The sequence below is a fragment of the Leopardus geoffroyi genome, chromosome C1, assembly GCF_018350155.1.
Source record: "Leopardus geoffroyi isolate Oge1 chromosome C1, O.geoffroyi_Oge1_pat1.0, whole genome shotgun sequence".
NCBI classification, from domain to species: Eukaryota; Metazoa; Chordata; class Mammalia; order Carnivora; family Felidae; genus Leopardus; species Leopardus geoffroyi.
Window position 1 is genome coordinate 28,402,468 of NC_059328.1, and position 17,435 is coordinate 28,419,902.

A 17,435-nucleotide genomic window follows, 5' to 3' on the forward strand; every position below is an offset into this window, starting at 1 on the left:
CTTCCCCAGAAGTCTTCAGCCATTGCTCTGGGCAACCCGGCCGCCCTGACAAGAGTCCACCTTGGCACTCTATCAGGAAATCCCTCAACTGTCCTGTCCCATCCAGGATTCCACCTGCCTCAGGTGAGCTCCCAGCATGCCTTGTGCTGGCCAGCCTGAAGGAGGCGGTGTGGCAGAGCCTTTCCTGGCCACATGAACAAGGATCCGGGGCCCCTTCTGACGTAAGCCAGAACGAAAATCCGGGTTATTGGCTGGAAGGCAGGGGACACAGCGGGTGATGGGGTCACAGCCTTGATTGACGCCTGACCGTCCGTTTGCACAGGATGGGAAGCTCAGTGGTTATGACGCCACAGCCACGTCTCTGGGGGAGGCGTGCAAGTCCGCGGGCTCATTCGCCGGCCCCTGTTCTGTGTGCCCAGCCCATGCCAGGCGCTCGGGCAGCAGCCCAGAGCAGTTCATCAGGCACTCGCTGTCTGGAAGAAAGGCCGGGCGGGGGGAAATGGGCACTTGCGGCTATGCCCTCCTCTTCGCTCTGCACTCAGCACTACAGGGGGGCACAGGGGCTGTCTGGGCAGTGCTATGTCTTTCACGAGGGCAGAGACGACAGGCCGGGGCTACCCATGACTGCTCCTTGTCTCCATCTGGTTCTATCCCCCATCTTGGTCCAGCCCTATCCGTGAGCCGGGGAAATCTTATCTGCTGTAGGGAGATGGCAGGACTTAGAGAGAAGAGAACTGACGGCTCCCTGTGGCCTGGAGGGCATTGACACGTTCCCTCAAGGCCAGGCTCGGATTCTTCTCTGCCCCACCCATCCCCTCCGATTCCGGGGCTGAGAAAGGCAGCCAGGACAGGATTTCTGGGTCTCTGAGAAGAGTTTGCAGGAAGTCAGGCCAGAAGCGTGCAGGAAGCCCACGCTGAGGGCTGACCGTGCACCCTCAGGAGATCTCAGTCGTGCCAACTCGCGGATGTTGCTTGTTCCTCTCCTTTGACCTCCCTGCCTGCCACTTGTGCCCCTGTGTCCGTGCTTTTCCAGCAGCCTCTCTGCCTTTGGCCCCTGCCACCTGTGCTCCCCTGGTTCTCCTTCTCCCTCTCTGGCAGCTCCGGCATCTTTTTTTTTTTTTTTAATATTCATTTATTTTTGGGAGACAGAGAGACAGAGTGCAAGCAGGGGAGGGGCAGAGAGAGAGGGAGACACAGAATCTGAAGCAGGCTCCAGGCTCCGAGCTGTCAGCACAGAGCCCGAGGCGGGGCTCGAACCCACAAACTGTGAGGTCATGACCTGAGCCGAAGTCGGACGCTTAACCGACTGAGCCACCCGGGCGCCCCAGCTCGGGGGTCTTATAGAGTCCTCCTTTTCCTCTCTCCTTACACTTCCGTGCTGTTTAGGTCCTGCCCAGGTTCCCATCTCTCTTCTCCCTAGCGGTCCCGCCTCTGACTGTCTCCTGAGGTTCCCCCTCACCCCCCGAGGCTGTGCTGATGACCCCCAAAACTTAGCCTCCCGCCTTGCTCTGTCCTCTGAGGGCCCAGCCATCTGGCCAGCCACCTGCTGGGACCCCAACCCCAGAATGATCTCTGTACCTCCCGCAGTCCTCTATTTTGCCAGGAGACTCTTCACTTAGGGAAGACATCGCCACCTTCCCAGCTAGAAATTCACACCCCGTCCTGGTGCAGAACTCCTCCCTGTCCCTCACCTCCTTCATCCAACCATCCGCCAATCCTGTCGATGCTACCTCCTCATCTCCATCCTGTGCCACCCACCTCCCTCCTTTTCCATCACCATGCTTTCCTTCACCCAGGTCGCAGTCACAGCCTCCAGCACCAATCTCACGTGACCCCGTCACTCTTCCTCTTCCAGCCGTGCCCTGTAGCTCTCAGGATGGAAATCAAATCCCTCCGTTTAGCACTCAAGACTCTTCAAGACTCGTCTCTTGCCCCCTTCTCCAGCAGCAGCCTCTCTTCTCGGATTCGGACTCTCCACACTCTGAGAGCTCTGTTTCCACTCTCCGGCACGATCCTGGACACCGGGTGCCAGGACAGAAGCTCTGGATGGCAGGAAAGGCCAGTGCCCCAGGCGAAGTAAGGGGCTGATGCCTTCGTGTGGGCCTCAGTTCCGCGTGAATCTAATCGGTGTGAGTCAGTTTCCTGAGGCTATTTGGATCCAGAGGCTATCAGATCCCGGATCACTGTGGCCCACCAGGATGAGGGGCAGGCCCCTGCCACCACCATCATGTTCTTCCACGTGCACACTTTAGACAGCAGGGCTGTCCCCGCAGGAACGCTGACGAGCAGGACAGCTCCCAGCTGCTGCCCCATTTACGGAGCGCCAGGCACTCTGCTAAGCAACTTTGGGCTGTTATCTCATTAAAGCCTCCTACAGACTCGGGGAGAAAAGGCTTTTTTTTTTAATTATTATTCCCATTTTACAGATGTGGAAACGGAGGCCAGAGACGCTGAATATGTGCTAGACTCGAAATGTGAAGCCACCTCTCTCGGATTCCAGAGTCATTAAAACACCCGGGAGCAATTTAAGGCATAGACGGGAGCAGAAGACCTTCAAGAAAGAGGAAATGACAGACAGCGGGCAGTGAAACCGGAGAGAGCGACGGTCTGGGAGAGCTGGGGTGATGGATGGAGAAATCACGGCTCTGTCCTATCCTGTCTGTTGCTTGCCCTGGGGGAGGGGAGCGTGTCAGCAGGAGGGGGTCGCACCCCGCACATGCCATCTTCCCCCATAACCCTGGCTCCCTGGAAGGCCGTGTGGCATGGGACAGAGGTGAGCAGAGTGTCAGAGAAGGACTGAAGTCTTGCTGGTCAGAGGCTCCACCTGGGGCCTCCAAATGGGCCTCGGGGGTCAGATTCTTGCAAAGGCGGGCATTCATCACTTTTACGTCTACGTTCAGATCCCTAATAAGAAAGTAATAATATTGCCAAGCCTTTACCACACTATCTATGAGCTAGCGAGAAGACTAATTATCTGACGACACTAATAAATGGTTATGATGTTATTAAAAATGGCACCAAGCTAGGATTTATAGGCTCATCAATTGTAGGGAATCGGGTTTAACAAGGTCCCCTGCATGTCCCATCAGGGCCCGCACCTTGATGGATACTGGGCTGCACAGAGGCCACAGACGAGGCCCCCTCTTTTCCCCAGCTGAGGGTCAGCTTACAGAGGTCTGGTTGCTGCTGGGTTTTTCTGATCCACCCCCTTGCAAACGCTCTCCAAAGCTCTGGATGCCGGAGATGCTGTGACTGAGAAGGCTGGCACCAGCCCAACTCACTTCCACATGTGGCCTCCGCTCTCCGTGTGACCCCCTCTTCCCCCGCAGCCCCGCCGGCCTCTGCAAATGACAGGCTCAGAACCCACCGGGGGCCCCGCGTTCCAGAGCCCCACTCACAGAGCAGGAGTGGGGGAGCTGATAAATGGAGATGCCTCTGGGGCCTGCTGACTAATTTCCATAATAATTATAGTTATTACTAATAATGGTGACAACACCACTCCCTTCCGTTTATATTGAATTCCACGATCTAGGAGTGCTCCCCTACCAGCTGTCTCCTCCCAGCCACTCAACACGCTGGGAAGAACGCAGGGCAGGTATTAGTATTCTCACTGTTGAGTTCGAAAGTGGAGTTCAGGGACACAGAGGTACTTCCTGAAGCCCCCTCCCCCGGCCTTGAAGGAATAACCACAAGGATAAAGACGAAAACAAGGGCACGCACGTGCTGACATAATGCACATGGGTGAACGTAGCCCTCCCGACAACCTATGGGGCTGGTTCTGTTACCATCATTCCCCTTTTACAGATAGGGAGACTGAGACATAGAGAGGCCAAGACGCGTGTCCAGGGCACACAGTAGCCAGTGGCAGAGTGGGAATCAAGCCCAGCCCAAGTTCATGCCCTTTACCCATTACAGCCTCTCTACCGGCCTTCCACAGGAGCCCGATTTCCTGGGGCCTAGGAAATGATGCCAAGGTAAAGCTCTTCGGGAGCCTTCCCACTCTGAGCTCCAGTTCCCTCCCTCCCAAGTCTCCAAAGTCCCCGCTGGGCGTTCCTTTCAGCAGGGACCCGGCGGGGAGAAGAGTGACAACAGTCCCAGAGTCCCCAGCAGCTGGTACTTTTCAAGCAAAGGTCTGAAGCCTACCTCTCTGCCCTGGCTCCTGCCACAGATGGCTCTTTGCAGAGGTTGGACAGAGCTTCAGAAAGCAGAGACCTTCCAAAGATGTTGCCGCTTGGAAATCCCAGCTCCCCCACTTACTAGCCGTGGGTCCTCACCTCTCTCTGCCTCAGCTTCCTCATCTGTGAAAGGGGTGGTGATAACAGTACCCACCTCACGGGCTTGCCGTGAAGTGGCAAGAACTGAGAGAAGGGATAGAAGGGGGTCTGGCACAGGTTAGGGCCTTGCATACGTTAGCAGGTCCTTGATGAGCAATGCCTCTGGAAAGCTGAGGGCCCCCGGCTGGAAGGCAGGCAATGTTTCTTACGTGCCAGCTGAGCCTGTGCTAACGGCTCCTCACTGAATTCCTGCAACAAATGCAGAAGCTTTGGTGCTGTGGCTTACTCCTATTTTAGACGTGAAGACACGGAGACTCGGTGAGGTTGATGAACTTTCTCATCCCACACCTATCAGGTGGTAGAGTGGGGATCTGAACCTGTTCTATCCAACTGCAGCCCGGGCTCCTGACTTACTGCCTCTGACAAGCCTTCCTCTTACCGAGGGCTTGCCGTGGGCCGCACCCCGTGCCTCGTACCTCCCATCCCGTGTCACAATAATCCTACGAGGAAGGGAGGATTAACGCCCATTTGACGGACGAGGAAACCACTTACAGAGGTCCCCTGACCTGCCCCTGTTCACACAGCTGATGAGAAACGGCACTCGACCTTGGGGCCCCTGACCTCCCCCCACCTCCCTACCTTGTGGTGACCCTACACTGTGGCTTCTGTCTTCCTCCCAGGGTCCCATGAACCCCAGGCCCCTCCCACCAGCTGCTCCTTTGCCCCCCAAAGCTCTGCCTGTCTGCTTCCCTGGGTCACCTCCCCGTTCGGGCACAGAACTGCCCAGCTGGGCCTTGCCTGTCCCTTCATACAGCCCTCAGCTCCCTGCACCACCTGTCTCCCCCACAGGGAGCAAAGCTGTTTTAGGTACTGATGGATCTAACTCCTGCCCTAGAGTGTGGGGAAGTGTCTTGCATGGGCACGTTGCCTACATGGATGGGGCATCCTGTGGTCACTCTTAGGGGAGCAGAAGGCAGTGGGGAGCTGAGGCATCCCTCCAGAGCGAGCTCACCAAAGTCACCAAAGTGGGGAAGTCTCGGTCAGATGGGAGGCAGTGCATTGGTGCAGGACAACGTCTGGGACCCGGGGAGCGTGAGCAAGACAGGCCCAAGGCAGTTGGGTCCTCCCCAAGGTCACAACCTTTGTCTCCATCTTCCCTGCTCCCCAGAGCCCCCACCTGCCAGGATGCCCCACCCTGACGTGTATGGACTTGGCCAAGCCTCCCAGGGGGTGCCCTCCTGCTTACATGGTCAATGAGCTCCTTGATCATGCCGTTCCACTGGCCCTTGTCGTCCTGTGCCCCGTACTTCCCGTCCTCCACCAGCCGGATCTCGTAGGAGAAGCCGAGGATGTGGGCCAGCTCCTTCAGCAGGTCGATGCAGTAGCCCTCGAAGCGGTCATTTCCAAACAGGGTCCGGTCGGACTTCCGGAACATGACAAAGGGCTCCTCCTGCAGGGACAGATGGGAGAGGGGCTGACCAAGGCTGAGTGGGTTGGGGGGAGAGCTCAGGCTGGAACTCGGGCTTGTGCGTCTAAGAAGCCTTGTGGGGGGGCCAGGGGGCTTAGAAGAATGGCCCGTTAAGTCAGGCCAACACTGTGCCTCACAAATAGGCACCTTCTAGCAGCCCCTGGCTCGAGGTGGACTAATTGTCCCCTGGTCACGGAGCTAGTAGGTGGTGGGACAGGCATTTGGACACAAGACGATCTGATTCTGAATCCCAGGCTCTCTGCTGCACCTCCACGAAGGCCAGCGGTTCTCAAAGCGTGGTCCCCAACCAGCAGCACCAGCCTCACCCAGGAAGTCCTCAGAGATGCACACTTTCGGGCTCCACCCAGGCCACCGGGCCAGAAGCTCTGGGGTGGAGCCCAGGAATCTATTTTAAGACGCTCCCCTCCAGAGGATTCTGATGTCTGCTCACCCTGTGGCACAAGGCTCTCCGTCCAGTATCCTCCCTGACTTCTCCCCCAAATACCTTCTCACGTCCCCCGATACCTCTCTCTCCTTCAGAGGATCTCAGTCTCCAGCATTAGGATTTGCTGTGGAGAGCCTAGCACGCAGCCCAGCAAGGGAGTGCTCGACAGACAGCGGCTGGCATTGCCTCCTCCCACCTTGACCTCACCCTTTCGGGGGTGGGGACCCACAATCCCATTTTACAGATGTAGTAAGGGAGCTCACGAGGACAAGTGACTGGTGTGAGCTCGCCCTGCTGGCACGGAGAGGATATGAACTCAGGCTTGTGTGGCCCCAGAGTGTAAGCTCTTAACCCCCTCACTGTGCCAGAGGTGCTGAGCCAAAAGGGGGCCTCTCCCTGGTGGGCACGGGGTCCCCGGAGGGTAGCTTGTAGGGCACAGGGCCCCCTATCCCTTGTCAGGCTCCCTCCCTGCCAGGCGATGGGGAGCCGCAAGGGGCTTAGAATAGGGCACAATTCTTATTTAAGAAACAAACCCCTCGCCGCCCTGCAGAGAACTCGAAGAGACAGGACAGACAGTGGAAAGTAGCCATTGATTGACCTTGTCCAGTCTGAGGTCCAGGAAATGAGGAACTGTGGGCTCTGCTGTTGCAAAATCCAGGCGCACAGCACTGTCCGGAACCTGGGTCAACACACAGTCTGTGTTTCCACTGGCTGCGTCCACCCAGCTTCACTGACAAATCCCTGTCACCAGGCTGCGGGAGACAAGCCACCTCTCAGCAAACTCAACGTTTACTGAGCTCCTACTATGCACCCGACACGGCCTTAAAGTCTCTCAAGGGTTGTTTGAGGCAGGCCTCACAGGCTTGCAAGACAGGTGACATTATCCCCATTCAATAGATGAGGAAAACTGAGGCTCAGGGAAGGTCAGTAAGTTGCTCAAAACTTACTGCAGGAACTGAACTGCAGTCTGCTAGAGGCTAGCTCCAGTCCTTCATGCCTGTGGCCTCTTGTTGGGCCTTAATCTTCCCTAAAGCCACCTCAGCATCCCACCCCCATGTCAGAATGCCTCAGGTCTTTAGCTGACAGGTGACACAGTAGCTGACAGAGGGCACGCGTCCTGGCAATCCCATGTGCACATGCCCACGAGAAGGCACACGCCCGATTATGGAGGTGTCTTACCATTTTGTCAACCAGAGTGGCTATTCCTTTGACACTGTGGGCCCGTGGGGCAGGGTGAGCAATGAAGTCCCCAGAGGACACCCTCACTGGAGAGTCTCAGAAGCAGGAACCCACCAGCAGCCTCTTACCGGGCTCCCGTGGGGACAGGTGGCCCCAATTCTCTGGCCCTGTTCCCCCAGCACTGCTACCTTTCAAAATCCCATCCCACCCCAGGACTCATTTACTCTAAATTTTCAACAGTCCTTCGGGATGCCTCACAGAAAGGATGGGGGGAGCGTGGGAAGCCCCAAAGGGTTCCCGCCTCTCCAGGGATTCTGAGAAAACCACCTCATAGCCTAACTGGGTGAACACTGGGTCCTTCAGCTAGACTCCATGCTGAGTCTCCGAATCTCTGTGCCTCCTATCCCACCCTACAACCAAGTAGGCAGCTCACAAGGTCGGAGAAGAGAGCCCAGGTGGGGGCAGGGAAGGTTCTGGGGCTACTTGGAGAGGAGGGGGCTTTGGTTTGGGCACACACTGCCATTGTGCAAATCCGTCTCTGGGAAGGTGCTGCCCGAACCCTGGCAGGGGGCCTAGTGAGTGAGAGTTTCAGTCCTAACCTCTCCTTTTGCTTGGACATTCTTGTGCAGTGAACAACGTGCACCACTGTACCTGGCGGTGCCCTGATCTTAGCTCAAGGAAAGAACTGGAGAGAAGGTACTATCTCCCCCAGGGGAATCACCAACCACACACTGAATCCTGGGCACAATTTTCCTCCTTCTGTAAAATGGGGATAATAATGGAACCTACCAGACAGGGTCGTTGTGAGGATAAACGAGTCAATCTGCGAAAAGCACTTACAACGGTGCCTGGCGAATGTAAGCTGCCAATATGACTTATTTATTTATTTATATTAATATCATTACCTTCTCTCTGTGTGCCGGGTAGTCCATTACTGCAGTGCCCTTTCCAGCCTAGAGACCATGCCCAAGGTCAGCAAAGGTTAAAAATCATAGCTGGCAGCCGAAAACCATTTCGGAAAAGGTCCCCGAGATAGCTCACTTCCTGACCCTCCCTCCACGCCCCTCCCTGGGCCTATTCTCTAAAATTAGCACTTCATTTGTGAAGCCACCACAGCCCCAGAATCTATACATCTCCATATAAATACGCTGCCTTCGGAGCAGCTGTAAAATGCCATTAATTTCGGGAAGTGCTTTGCGGATGGCATACATATTTAACAGCCAAAGCCCAGAGCATTAAAATGGTGCTCGCCTTAGTAATGTGTCTCTAGACCTGCAACATTTCCTAGGGGGTAATTCTGAACTCCGCCAACTACTTATTCATGGACTATTTCACAATTTATTACTGGAAATGTCCAGACAGCCAATTCACAAGCTCTCTCGGCTGCTAATCGATTGCTCAGTGAAGGTGCCCTCAATTTCATAACTTCACGCTCTTCTATTGCTCTGGGAGAACAGCCGTAGGAGCGGGGTAATATTTCTCTTCAACAAGTCACAGGAAACAGGGGTCCAGAAAAATAACCTTTTCCGACTTTTCGTTGCCAGGGCTCACTTAGTCTGGTTTCTCTCTGATCACTTATACCAACGTGAGAGCCGGGCCTTGTGGTCAGTTTTTCCCGGCGGCAGGACCTGTGGAGTTGGGAAGGGGTCGTTTGGGGGGGGGGGGGGAAGGATCCAGGGTGAGCTGCCGGGTATCAGCATTCCCAAGCCCCCTTCTGACACAGGCAGTGTTAACACACACCTGTATAAGCATCCACACCTGTACACAATGCCACGGGCACTAATACCCCCATTCTCGATGTCCTGTCTGCCTAGTCCTGCTTGGACACAGAAGCTGAAGGCCCTAGATCCAAGGCCTCGGTTTCTGTCTGTTAGAACCAGGACAGAGCATTAGGAGTCCTCCCGGCCCAGCACGTGGGGCCCGGAGGGGTCCCTGGCCTGGGACGGTTCTCCCCGCCCACACCCTGGCCTCCCTTTGCTTTTCTCCTTCTCCTGTGGCCCGGCGCCGTGGGTCCCGCCTGCCTGGGAGTCTTACGAGGGCCCAGCGTGCACAAGGCACAAATACACCCATCGGTGTGTATCCAGACACCCGGGTGTAGCTGGTCCAGTCCCACACCCACACACGTCCCCACAGGCACGTCAACACCGCTGCTTCCTTCAGCAGCCCAGAGAACCCTGAACCTTCAAAGGCAGGGCCCCCAGGAGTGAGTCAGGTGCGTCTTCTCTATGTGTGAGCTGAGGTTGGGGCAGATGAATTTTTCAGGAGCCCATGCAAGAGCAGAACCAGAGCAGAAGCCGGGGCCAGGCAAGGAGGGGGCGGGAGGGGGCGGGTGAGAGCAGGCTTCCAGGCTCTTGCTGCTGCAGTTTGACCTCAGGCACGGGAAAGGCCATCTGCAGCTTGGAGGGGCTGGGGGTGGGTGGGAGGAGTGGAGTCAGGGCTCTGTTCATCTGTGTGTCCAGGTTGAGCCGCGCTTTGCACCTAACTCCAGGTTCCGGGCTAGGGGAGGAGAAGAGGCGGGTTTAGGGGCAGCCCACGGGGAGCTGTGGCCCCTCTGCCACACCCAGATTCCAGGAAAAAGAAAGAAGAGAGACCCCTCTCAATAGGGGCCCAGCCCTGCTCTCTAAGGGGAAAGTAGTTGGATGCTCCTGGTACCCGCCTGTCACTCAAAGTGCCGTTGCCTGGACAACACACTTCCAGGCAGGCTGGCCCACCGCACCCATCAGTGCTCTCAGCGGGAGGTGCTGGCCCTGCTTTCACCAGCCAAGCAGGGTGGAGGTGGGGGCTGGGTTTTCAGCCAGAGCAGCTGGGGCTGGGCCACCCTCTGCCACTGGAGTAGCTGTCCCAAAGAGAGCACGCCCCCCCCCCCCCAAGACCACATTGAGACTTTCAGGAGCATCTGGACCGGCTCTAAGTTTCCAAGAAGGAGGCGCTAGGCCAGTCCTCTCCTGGGAGTGGGCCCCTCTCACTCAGGAGACTCGGGGGACATTTTCAGCTGGACACAGACTTCCTTGCAGACTAGCGCAAAGGCCGTGCGTCACATCATCCCCTGTCCCCATCAGGGATACTCCACAGGCTCTCTCTGCCATTTCTCTTCCTCCAGGAAAGACTGGGCTTCTCTCATTGACCCACAGGGAGAAGCAGACCCTACTGTCCATGAGCTCGGGGCAGTGGGGATGCAGAGAGCAATCACAGGTCCCCCCTCCCCCCCGCCCCCTGCCTCAGTCCATGTGAGCATCTGATACTGCAGGATGGGGTTAAGATGGTTGGTGGGACACACCCTTCGGGTAGGTCGGTAGCTTTGTCAGAGGTCAAGGCAATAGGGGCCAGGGGTGGGGAATTACCATGATGTCAGGCCCAGGAGCTCAGGCCTTGGGCAGAGCAGATGAGAAGGTGGTGGTTGGGAGCTGCAGTCTGACATATCGGTGGGAGACTAGAACTAGGAGGGACGCCGGAGGTCAAGGTCACAAACCCTAAGGCCTCCAGGGGCCGGCCAGGGAACAAGGAAGCGAGAGGCAGCTGAGTGTCAGCAGTGGGTAGTGGTGGGGTGCTGTTGGATGCAAGTTTCAAGTCTGTAGGGTACCCTGTGCTGGAGATAACCTCTGTGGTCATGGTCAGGGGTCAGTCTTCAGAGAAGCCCAGGGCTCAGCTGGGGACAGAAGCAGAGGTTTTCTCTACAACACTCTGCATACTGTACTAAGCCTGTGCTCTCTGGGGACCGGATCTAGAATCGGTAATAGTAATTAGTAACAATAGCAGCTACCATTTGGCATGCATTTATATGTATTAACGTATTTGTAATAATTACCAACAAATTACAGAATATAAATTATTCATTTATTGACTTATCTTCATGAATCACTCCGCCTCTCAACTCTATGGAGTAGACACAGTTACCACCATCTCTCTTTTTCAGGTGGGGAAACTGAGGCATGGAGCGGTTAGGCAGTTTTCCAGCGTCACAAGGCTGGATAACAGTAAAGCCAGGGCTCAGACCTGAAGGTTTGTGGTCTTTTTTTTTTTTTTTTAACATTTATTTATTTTTGAAGGAGAGAGAGAGAGAGACAGACGGAGCGTGAGTAGGGGAGGGGCAGAGAGAGAGGGAGACACAGAATCCAGGCTCTGAGATGTCAGTACAGAGCCCGATGCGGGGCTCGAACTCACTAGCTGTGAGACCGTGACCTGAGCCGCAGTCTAACGCCCACCGACTGAGCCACCCCGGGGCCACTGGAAGGTTTGAGCTCTTAACCATCACAGTCTTGCCCCAGCATCCTGGTCACAATGCACGACCCAAACAGCTGCTGGGCTACTGTTTGCCTGAGACGACAGACGGTGGGCCAAATGGAGCTGCGTGCAGGCTAGGGGCCGAGACGGGCTTCTCTCCTTCCCTATCTTCCGGGGTGCCTGAAGGCCAGTGCGACCCTGCGGGTGGGACTTCCGGCAAGGGACTGGGCGCATCAGGTAGGGGGCTTTGCAAGAAGCTGTGAGTGCTGACAGAGAAGGGCCTAGGATGTCTGCTGGATCCTGCCTCCGCTGGTGTAGACAAATCCTGTGCACCTTTGCAGAAGGGTCTTATGCCCTTGAAATCAGGCCGCTGCCATTTTAATAAAATTCACGCCTGTGGTCTTTCAAGGTGTGTGTATCCTGTATCCTGCTGGTAGATTACCTCTAGCTGGTGGCTCACCTGAGGGCATTGTTTTGTGGCTGAATCATCTCGGCTCACTTAATCACCCTACTTCCCAATCTCTTAGAGCACACTGGTTTTACCTTTTTTAATCTTGCCTTGTGAAAAGTGTTTTATTTATATCTCACATTTTATGCAGTTCTGTTTTTAATCTTTTACCACCTTTTTATTATTTTATTTTTCCCCTTTTAAATTTTAGCTTTGTCACACTCGTATCCTTTTGCTTTCTGACATGTGGTTTTACATTTTTTACCTTGTCTAGCTGGAGCCGTTAATTATTTATTTTAATTTCTCGTCTTTCCTGATGGCTTTTCCTTTTCATCTCGTTCCTTATTTTCATTTTTCTCATTATTATTTTCCTTTTAACCTTTGTGTTTTGTTCCCTTTCAACTCTCTCCTTTTCTATTTTCCTTCCCATCAGTATCCCTTCAATTGCTCATCTGTCTTTAATACCTTTGTTGTTCTTTTTTATTTGTTTCTTTTTAATCTTTTATATATACATATATATATATTTAATATAATTTTCCCCCATTCCTGATCAAATCTTTTGACTTCCTGGTCTCAGCAGTCTGATTTTTATATTTAAAAAATATTTCTTTTTTAACGTTTATTTATTTTTGAGACAGAGAGAGACAGAGCATGAATGGGGGAGGGGCAGAGAGAGAGAGAGACACAGAATCTGAAACAGGCTCCAGGCTCTGAGCGGTCAGCACAGAGCCCGACGCGGGGCTCGAACTCACGGACCGCGAGATCATGACCTGAGCCAAAGTCGAAGCTTAACCCACTGAGCCACCCAGGTGCCCCGATTTTTATATTTTTTTAGTTAACAACAATTTAATCAATAAAGGCAGACAGGATGTAGGGTGTTGGGGAAGATGCCTGGGGCAGGGGGGTTCATCCCCAAACCTGCGGGGCAGGTGCCTCCCCAGCCCTCTCATCCTGGATCCGGCTCTGTCGGCAGTAGGTCCAGAACCAAGGTTAGGACTCCATCACCTTTAACATGAATCCTGTCAATGGTCATGACCCTGAAGGCTGGAGGTGAGACCCACAGGCTATAGTTGCTCTCTAGAAGCTGCTGGTGTCCCCGTGTCTGCTGCTCACTGGGAGAATGGGGCTGAACTCCTATGTCCCTTCCTGCCTGGGGGGTGTTCACCATTTGGCCACCAAGCATACGTCTGGTGAATCACACTAGAGAGAGGACACAGGACCGTTCATCGGGGCCTGGCTCAGCTGTGTCCCACAGGAAGCAGGTGGGGCAACCCCATCTCGGCATCATGGAAGGTCCCAGTGCCCAGCCCCGCTCCCAGGTTCCATCCTGGGGCAGCCTCATTTTATCCAAGCCCTTCAAACCAGGTTGAGCCCTCTTTTTTGTAGAGAATTTGCTTTTTTCATATTGTATTTATTGTACGTATTGTATGTGCTTTAAGATAAGGAGAAGCTCCCTGAATTGTCCTCAAAAGGTCTTTGGTCAGGATCCACCAGGCTGTGATCAGGCTACCTGTCCCCAGTGTGGCCCAGCTTGGGTCCCCAAGAGCAGTGCTGTGTCTCTGAAAGGGTGGGCCCTGAGTCTGTGGATGCTCTGGAGGCCTTCCAGAAGGGGCCAGTGCAGTGGAGAGGGCACAGCACTGGCCAGTCAAGAGGCCAGTGGCGGGGGTATGCCCTTCTGCCCACCCTGAGCTCTAAGGTGCAGAGAGCCTGGGAGATGCCAAGAGCCACTCCTTGGGTCAGAAGAAGGAGGTGCTATTCAGTCCTGGTGAATGGAGGGAGGGTGACAGGTAGAGTGGCCATAGAGGAGAGCTCTCAGGATGGGACACCGTGGACCGTGGCATGTGTGTGGGCTCCCAGCACCCACTGGGCTCTCTGGGTGTGGCCACAGTACCCACCAGAGCTGGGGGGACCACTGAGAAGGACCTTTGCCTTGGGAACTGAGGTAAAGAGGTGGACCCTCAGTCCTGGTGCAGAGGGCAGGTTAACCTCTTTCCTTCTACCCCTTCGTGGTTCGTGCTTGGACTCAGGGGTGGGTGGGGGCGGGGGGATAAATGCAAACACACAGGTCTCCGAAGATCGGCTTCCAAGCAGTTCTCAGCCGGGCACGAGGACCAGCCCCCTCTGCCTTTGGGAAGAGGCCTCTGAAAGCCACCCCCTGGGCTCTTTGGCCTGTGGCCACAAGCAGAGCTGCTGTGCTCCAACTGCCGAGCGCTTTCTGAGGGACCCTCGGCGCTTCCACCTCCCCCATCTTCCAGCCTCGCAGCAGCCCCCTGAGCGGTGCCCGGTCTGGGCTGGGTGGGGCGACGGAGGGGCCTCTTCAGCCCGTCCCTGGCTCACACAGTCCCTCCCAAGGGCTGCAGGCTCTTACCAGCACGGTGGTGACGATGAGGGACCTGTTCGTCAGAGAGTCGGTGACATTCGGGCCTCGGCCTTTGGCGACCTCCGTGATGTTGAGCCCCTCCGCAGGACTCCACACCCCAACCTGGATGGACAGACAGACGGAGAAAAGGGGCTGAGTCCTCAGACGGCCAACAAGGCCATCATCTCCTTCCCATTCTTGGTGAGCATCGTCGTCACGGCTGACAGGCTGTGAGCTAACTCCTGACAACCTTGCTGCCTCCCTTCTTCTTGGAGGAGGCGCCCAAGGTGTGGAGTCTCTTGAATTCCATCACCTCCCCCTTGCTGGCTGGAGGGGAAAATGCAGAGGAGAAGGGGAGTGTAAAAACAGCCCAGGGACCTCAGCCTGGGGTGGAACAGATACACTAAGAAATCAGGGGTCCTGGGTCAGGGCCAGTCCTATCCCAGGACAGAGCCACTCTGAGCCTGGTGGGCCTCCTTCCTCCTGGGGAAGACGCTGGGCACCCAGCTGCTCACTCACTGGGTCTCTGCCCTGGGGCCACTTCCCGGGGCCACGACACCCTCCAAAGCCCGGAACAGGGTCTGGAGCAAGGGGGATGTTCACCCAACATTCGCGGACTGGGTTAATGGGTGATGAGATGTGTCCCATGCAGGAAGGCAGGCTGGGCAGGAGCTGGTCTTTGGCAGACCAAAGAGCGGAGGGCCCTCACTGCAGGCCTGGTTGCTGCTGGGTTTGAAGGCAGTTTGCTTTGTGGTTTTACTTCTAAAGTTGGCGGATATCCTGGCCAAGGTGGCATAATCTGTCTCTCCACGGTGCCCTAGTTGCTATCAGGCCTGAGGCTGGAGGACGCCAGGGAAGATCAAGTTTACCAATCATTGCCTCGGGCCTCATGAAGGTCCCACTCTGCCCAGCTCCCCCGACTCCCCTTCAGGTCCCCTCCCTCAAGGAAGGTTTTGGCATGCCCATTGTGTCCTTGGCCTAGCTGGGGGGCACTCGGGAAACTTTATCAATTAAACAGAGAGGCCAAATGCAAACATCCCATTAAGAGAGCTGTGCAAAGCAGATAGCAGACAGACATGTAATTATGCCTGGGTAATTCTGCCTTAATCCTCCCAGAGCCACCGGCTGGAGCTGGCTGGATCAGCTATGACCCAGCTTAGCAAACAGAAGTGATGATACAAGAGGCAGGGCGGCTGTGTGGGGGCTTAGCACCCTCCCCAGGCAGGATTTCTGTCTACGCAGACCCTCTAGAGCCAAGAGAAGAGACAGGCAGACCGCCTCAAAGTGGGCCCAGCCCATGAGGGGTCCCTAGCAGTACACCCGGGTGCCCCATACACATCTGTCCAGTGGTTCCTGAGCAGCTGGAACCCTCACCCCAGAAAGCACCTACTGACTTCCCACTGCATGCCTGGCTAGATCCCGGGAGTCCTGGGGAGGCGAGAACACTTAGGACAGGAGGAGGACCCAGCCTCTACAGGCTGTCTGCCCACCACTCCCTGTGGCTGTGACCGGGAGCCTCTGGAGGAGGCAGGTCAACCTCTGTCCGGGTATATAGTAGGAGGGCTTTTCTTGGGTGTTAGCTATCGTCACTCTGTCCTTGGGAGAGGGATGCTGTGGTAGAAGGCTCAGATGGAAAGTGCTCTCATGATCCCATTACTCGCGTCTGCTGCGGGCATGAGAGCGGGTCGCACGGGCATACGTGTGTCTAACTGCCATCCTTAGAATTTTAGGCCATCTCCAGAGACGGACAGTTGAGAGAGCAGAAAGGAGATGCCACTTGAGTGAAAACCACTGCAGCAATACTGCTGGGGAAGGAAGGTCCACCCCCCACCCTCCCACCCCCAGGCACTGCCGGAGTTTAAACAGGAGCTGGCATACCGCCCGGCGAGAACTTGTGGTGCGAGTAGGTTGGACCAACCTGTCTCCCTGATCTTAGGAGCGGAAGCCACAGCGCCTGTCCCTAAGGGACTGACGCTGTATGCAGAGGAAAGGTGGCGTTTCCCTGGCCACCCCTGCACAGGAGCCCCCATTAGTTTGTGGGACACTCAGGAGTGGGCGGAGTAAACTTGGCCACAAGTTGCAACCCAGCCAGAGCCACGTCTGTGCCTGAGGGAGCGACCCCAGGAGACAGAGGCCACCTCCACAGCCAGGGCGATCACTCAGCCAAAGGAGGGGCCAGAGGGAGTGGGTGTGACTGCGCCACAGGGAATGTTCTGGGGCCAGTGGAGGCTGGGCGTGGAGAGGCAAGTTGGGTTGTTTCTCGGAGAGCCATAAAAGTCCAAGTCAGGGGCTGGAGCTTAACTCGGCACTGGTGGGGGAGACCATGCTGTGCTTTGGGAAGCTGTGTGTGTGCGTGTGTGTGTGTGTGTGTGTGTGTACACTGAGCATGGCTGCAGGCTCAGGGGTGGAGGTGGAGAGGCCAGGGCTGAGTGTTAAAACAATCCAAGGGAGGGAGGCCTGATCAATGGCAGACAGGGGTGGAGAGGAGAGGAATCAAGCCATCCTGAAGTCTCAGAGGCATCCAAGCTGGCCCCTCCCCAACTTCCGGGTTTTTGTTCACCCTACTCCCAGGCTGGTGGGAGAGGGTGCGGCTGACCCCCTGGTCCTGAGGTCCCAGGAATTCGGAGATTAGGGCTAATGTTGAATCTCCTCCCCAGGCCAGCAGCCTGACTGGACAGAATATGCAGAAGGCTCCCAGGGAGAATTGGCCTCATTTACAAACGTCTGAGGGTAGCCAGATGGAGGCCCCAGAAGGGCTTGCTTTCTCATCAAAACCCCCTGAAATCATTGAGACCTTAGAAATCGAGAGTGAGATCAGAATTCATGTGCTTCAACTTCTCTCTAAGGATAAGAACCAACTGCATTTCCCAGACAAGCAATCATATCGCTTAATCTTTGCTTAAATGCCTCCAGTGACAGTGAGCTCACTACTCCCCAGGCAGCCACCCCCTGGTGGTTAGAGTTTCTGTTACCCAAAGTCGGGTCTGTCCCTCTGCGCGCCGCCCCCTCCCCCCCCCCCCCCCACAGCCTTTCATGACTTT

The 17,435-nt window shown here is 55.7% G+C and overlaps 1 protein-coding gene across 4 annotated transcripts in view; it reads right to left on the bottom strand.

Moving 5' to 3' along the window:
• GRIK3 (glutamate ionotropic receptor kainate type subunit 3) overlaps positions 1-17,435 on the bottom strand; it is a 230,776-nt gene that overhangs the window by 37,266 nt on the left and 176,075 nt on the right. For 2 of the 4 annotated variants that reach the window (XM_045476763.1, XM_045476760.1), the window contains exons 9-10: positions 14,404-14,517; positions 5,521-5,724 (exon numbers count right to left, since the gene is read on the bottom strand). In XM_045476763.1, the coding sequence (XP_045332719.1) occupies positions 5,521-5,724; positions 14,404-14,517 (318 nt within the window). Of the gene's footprint in view, positions 1-1,508; positions 4,524-5,520; positions 5,725-12,845; positions 13,080-14,403; positions 14,518-17,435 lie in introns of those variants that run through there. The other 2 variants (XM_045476761.1, XM_045476762.1) reach the window with 2 other exon arrangements.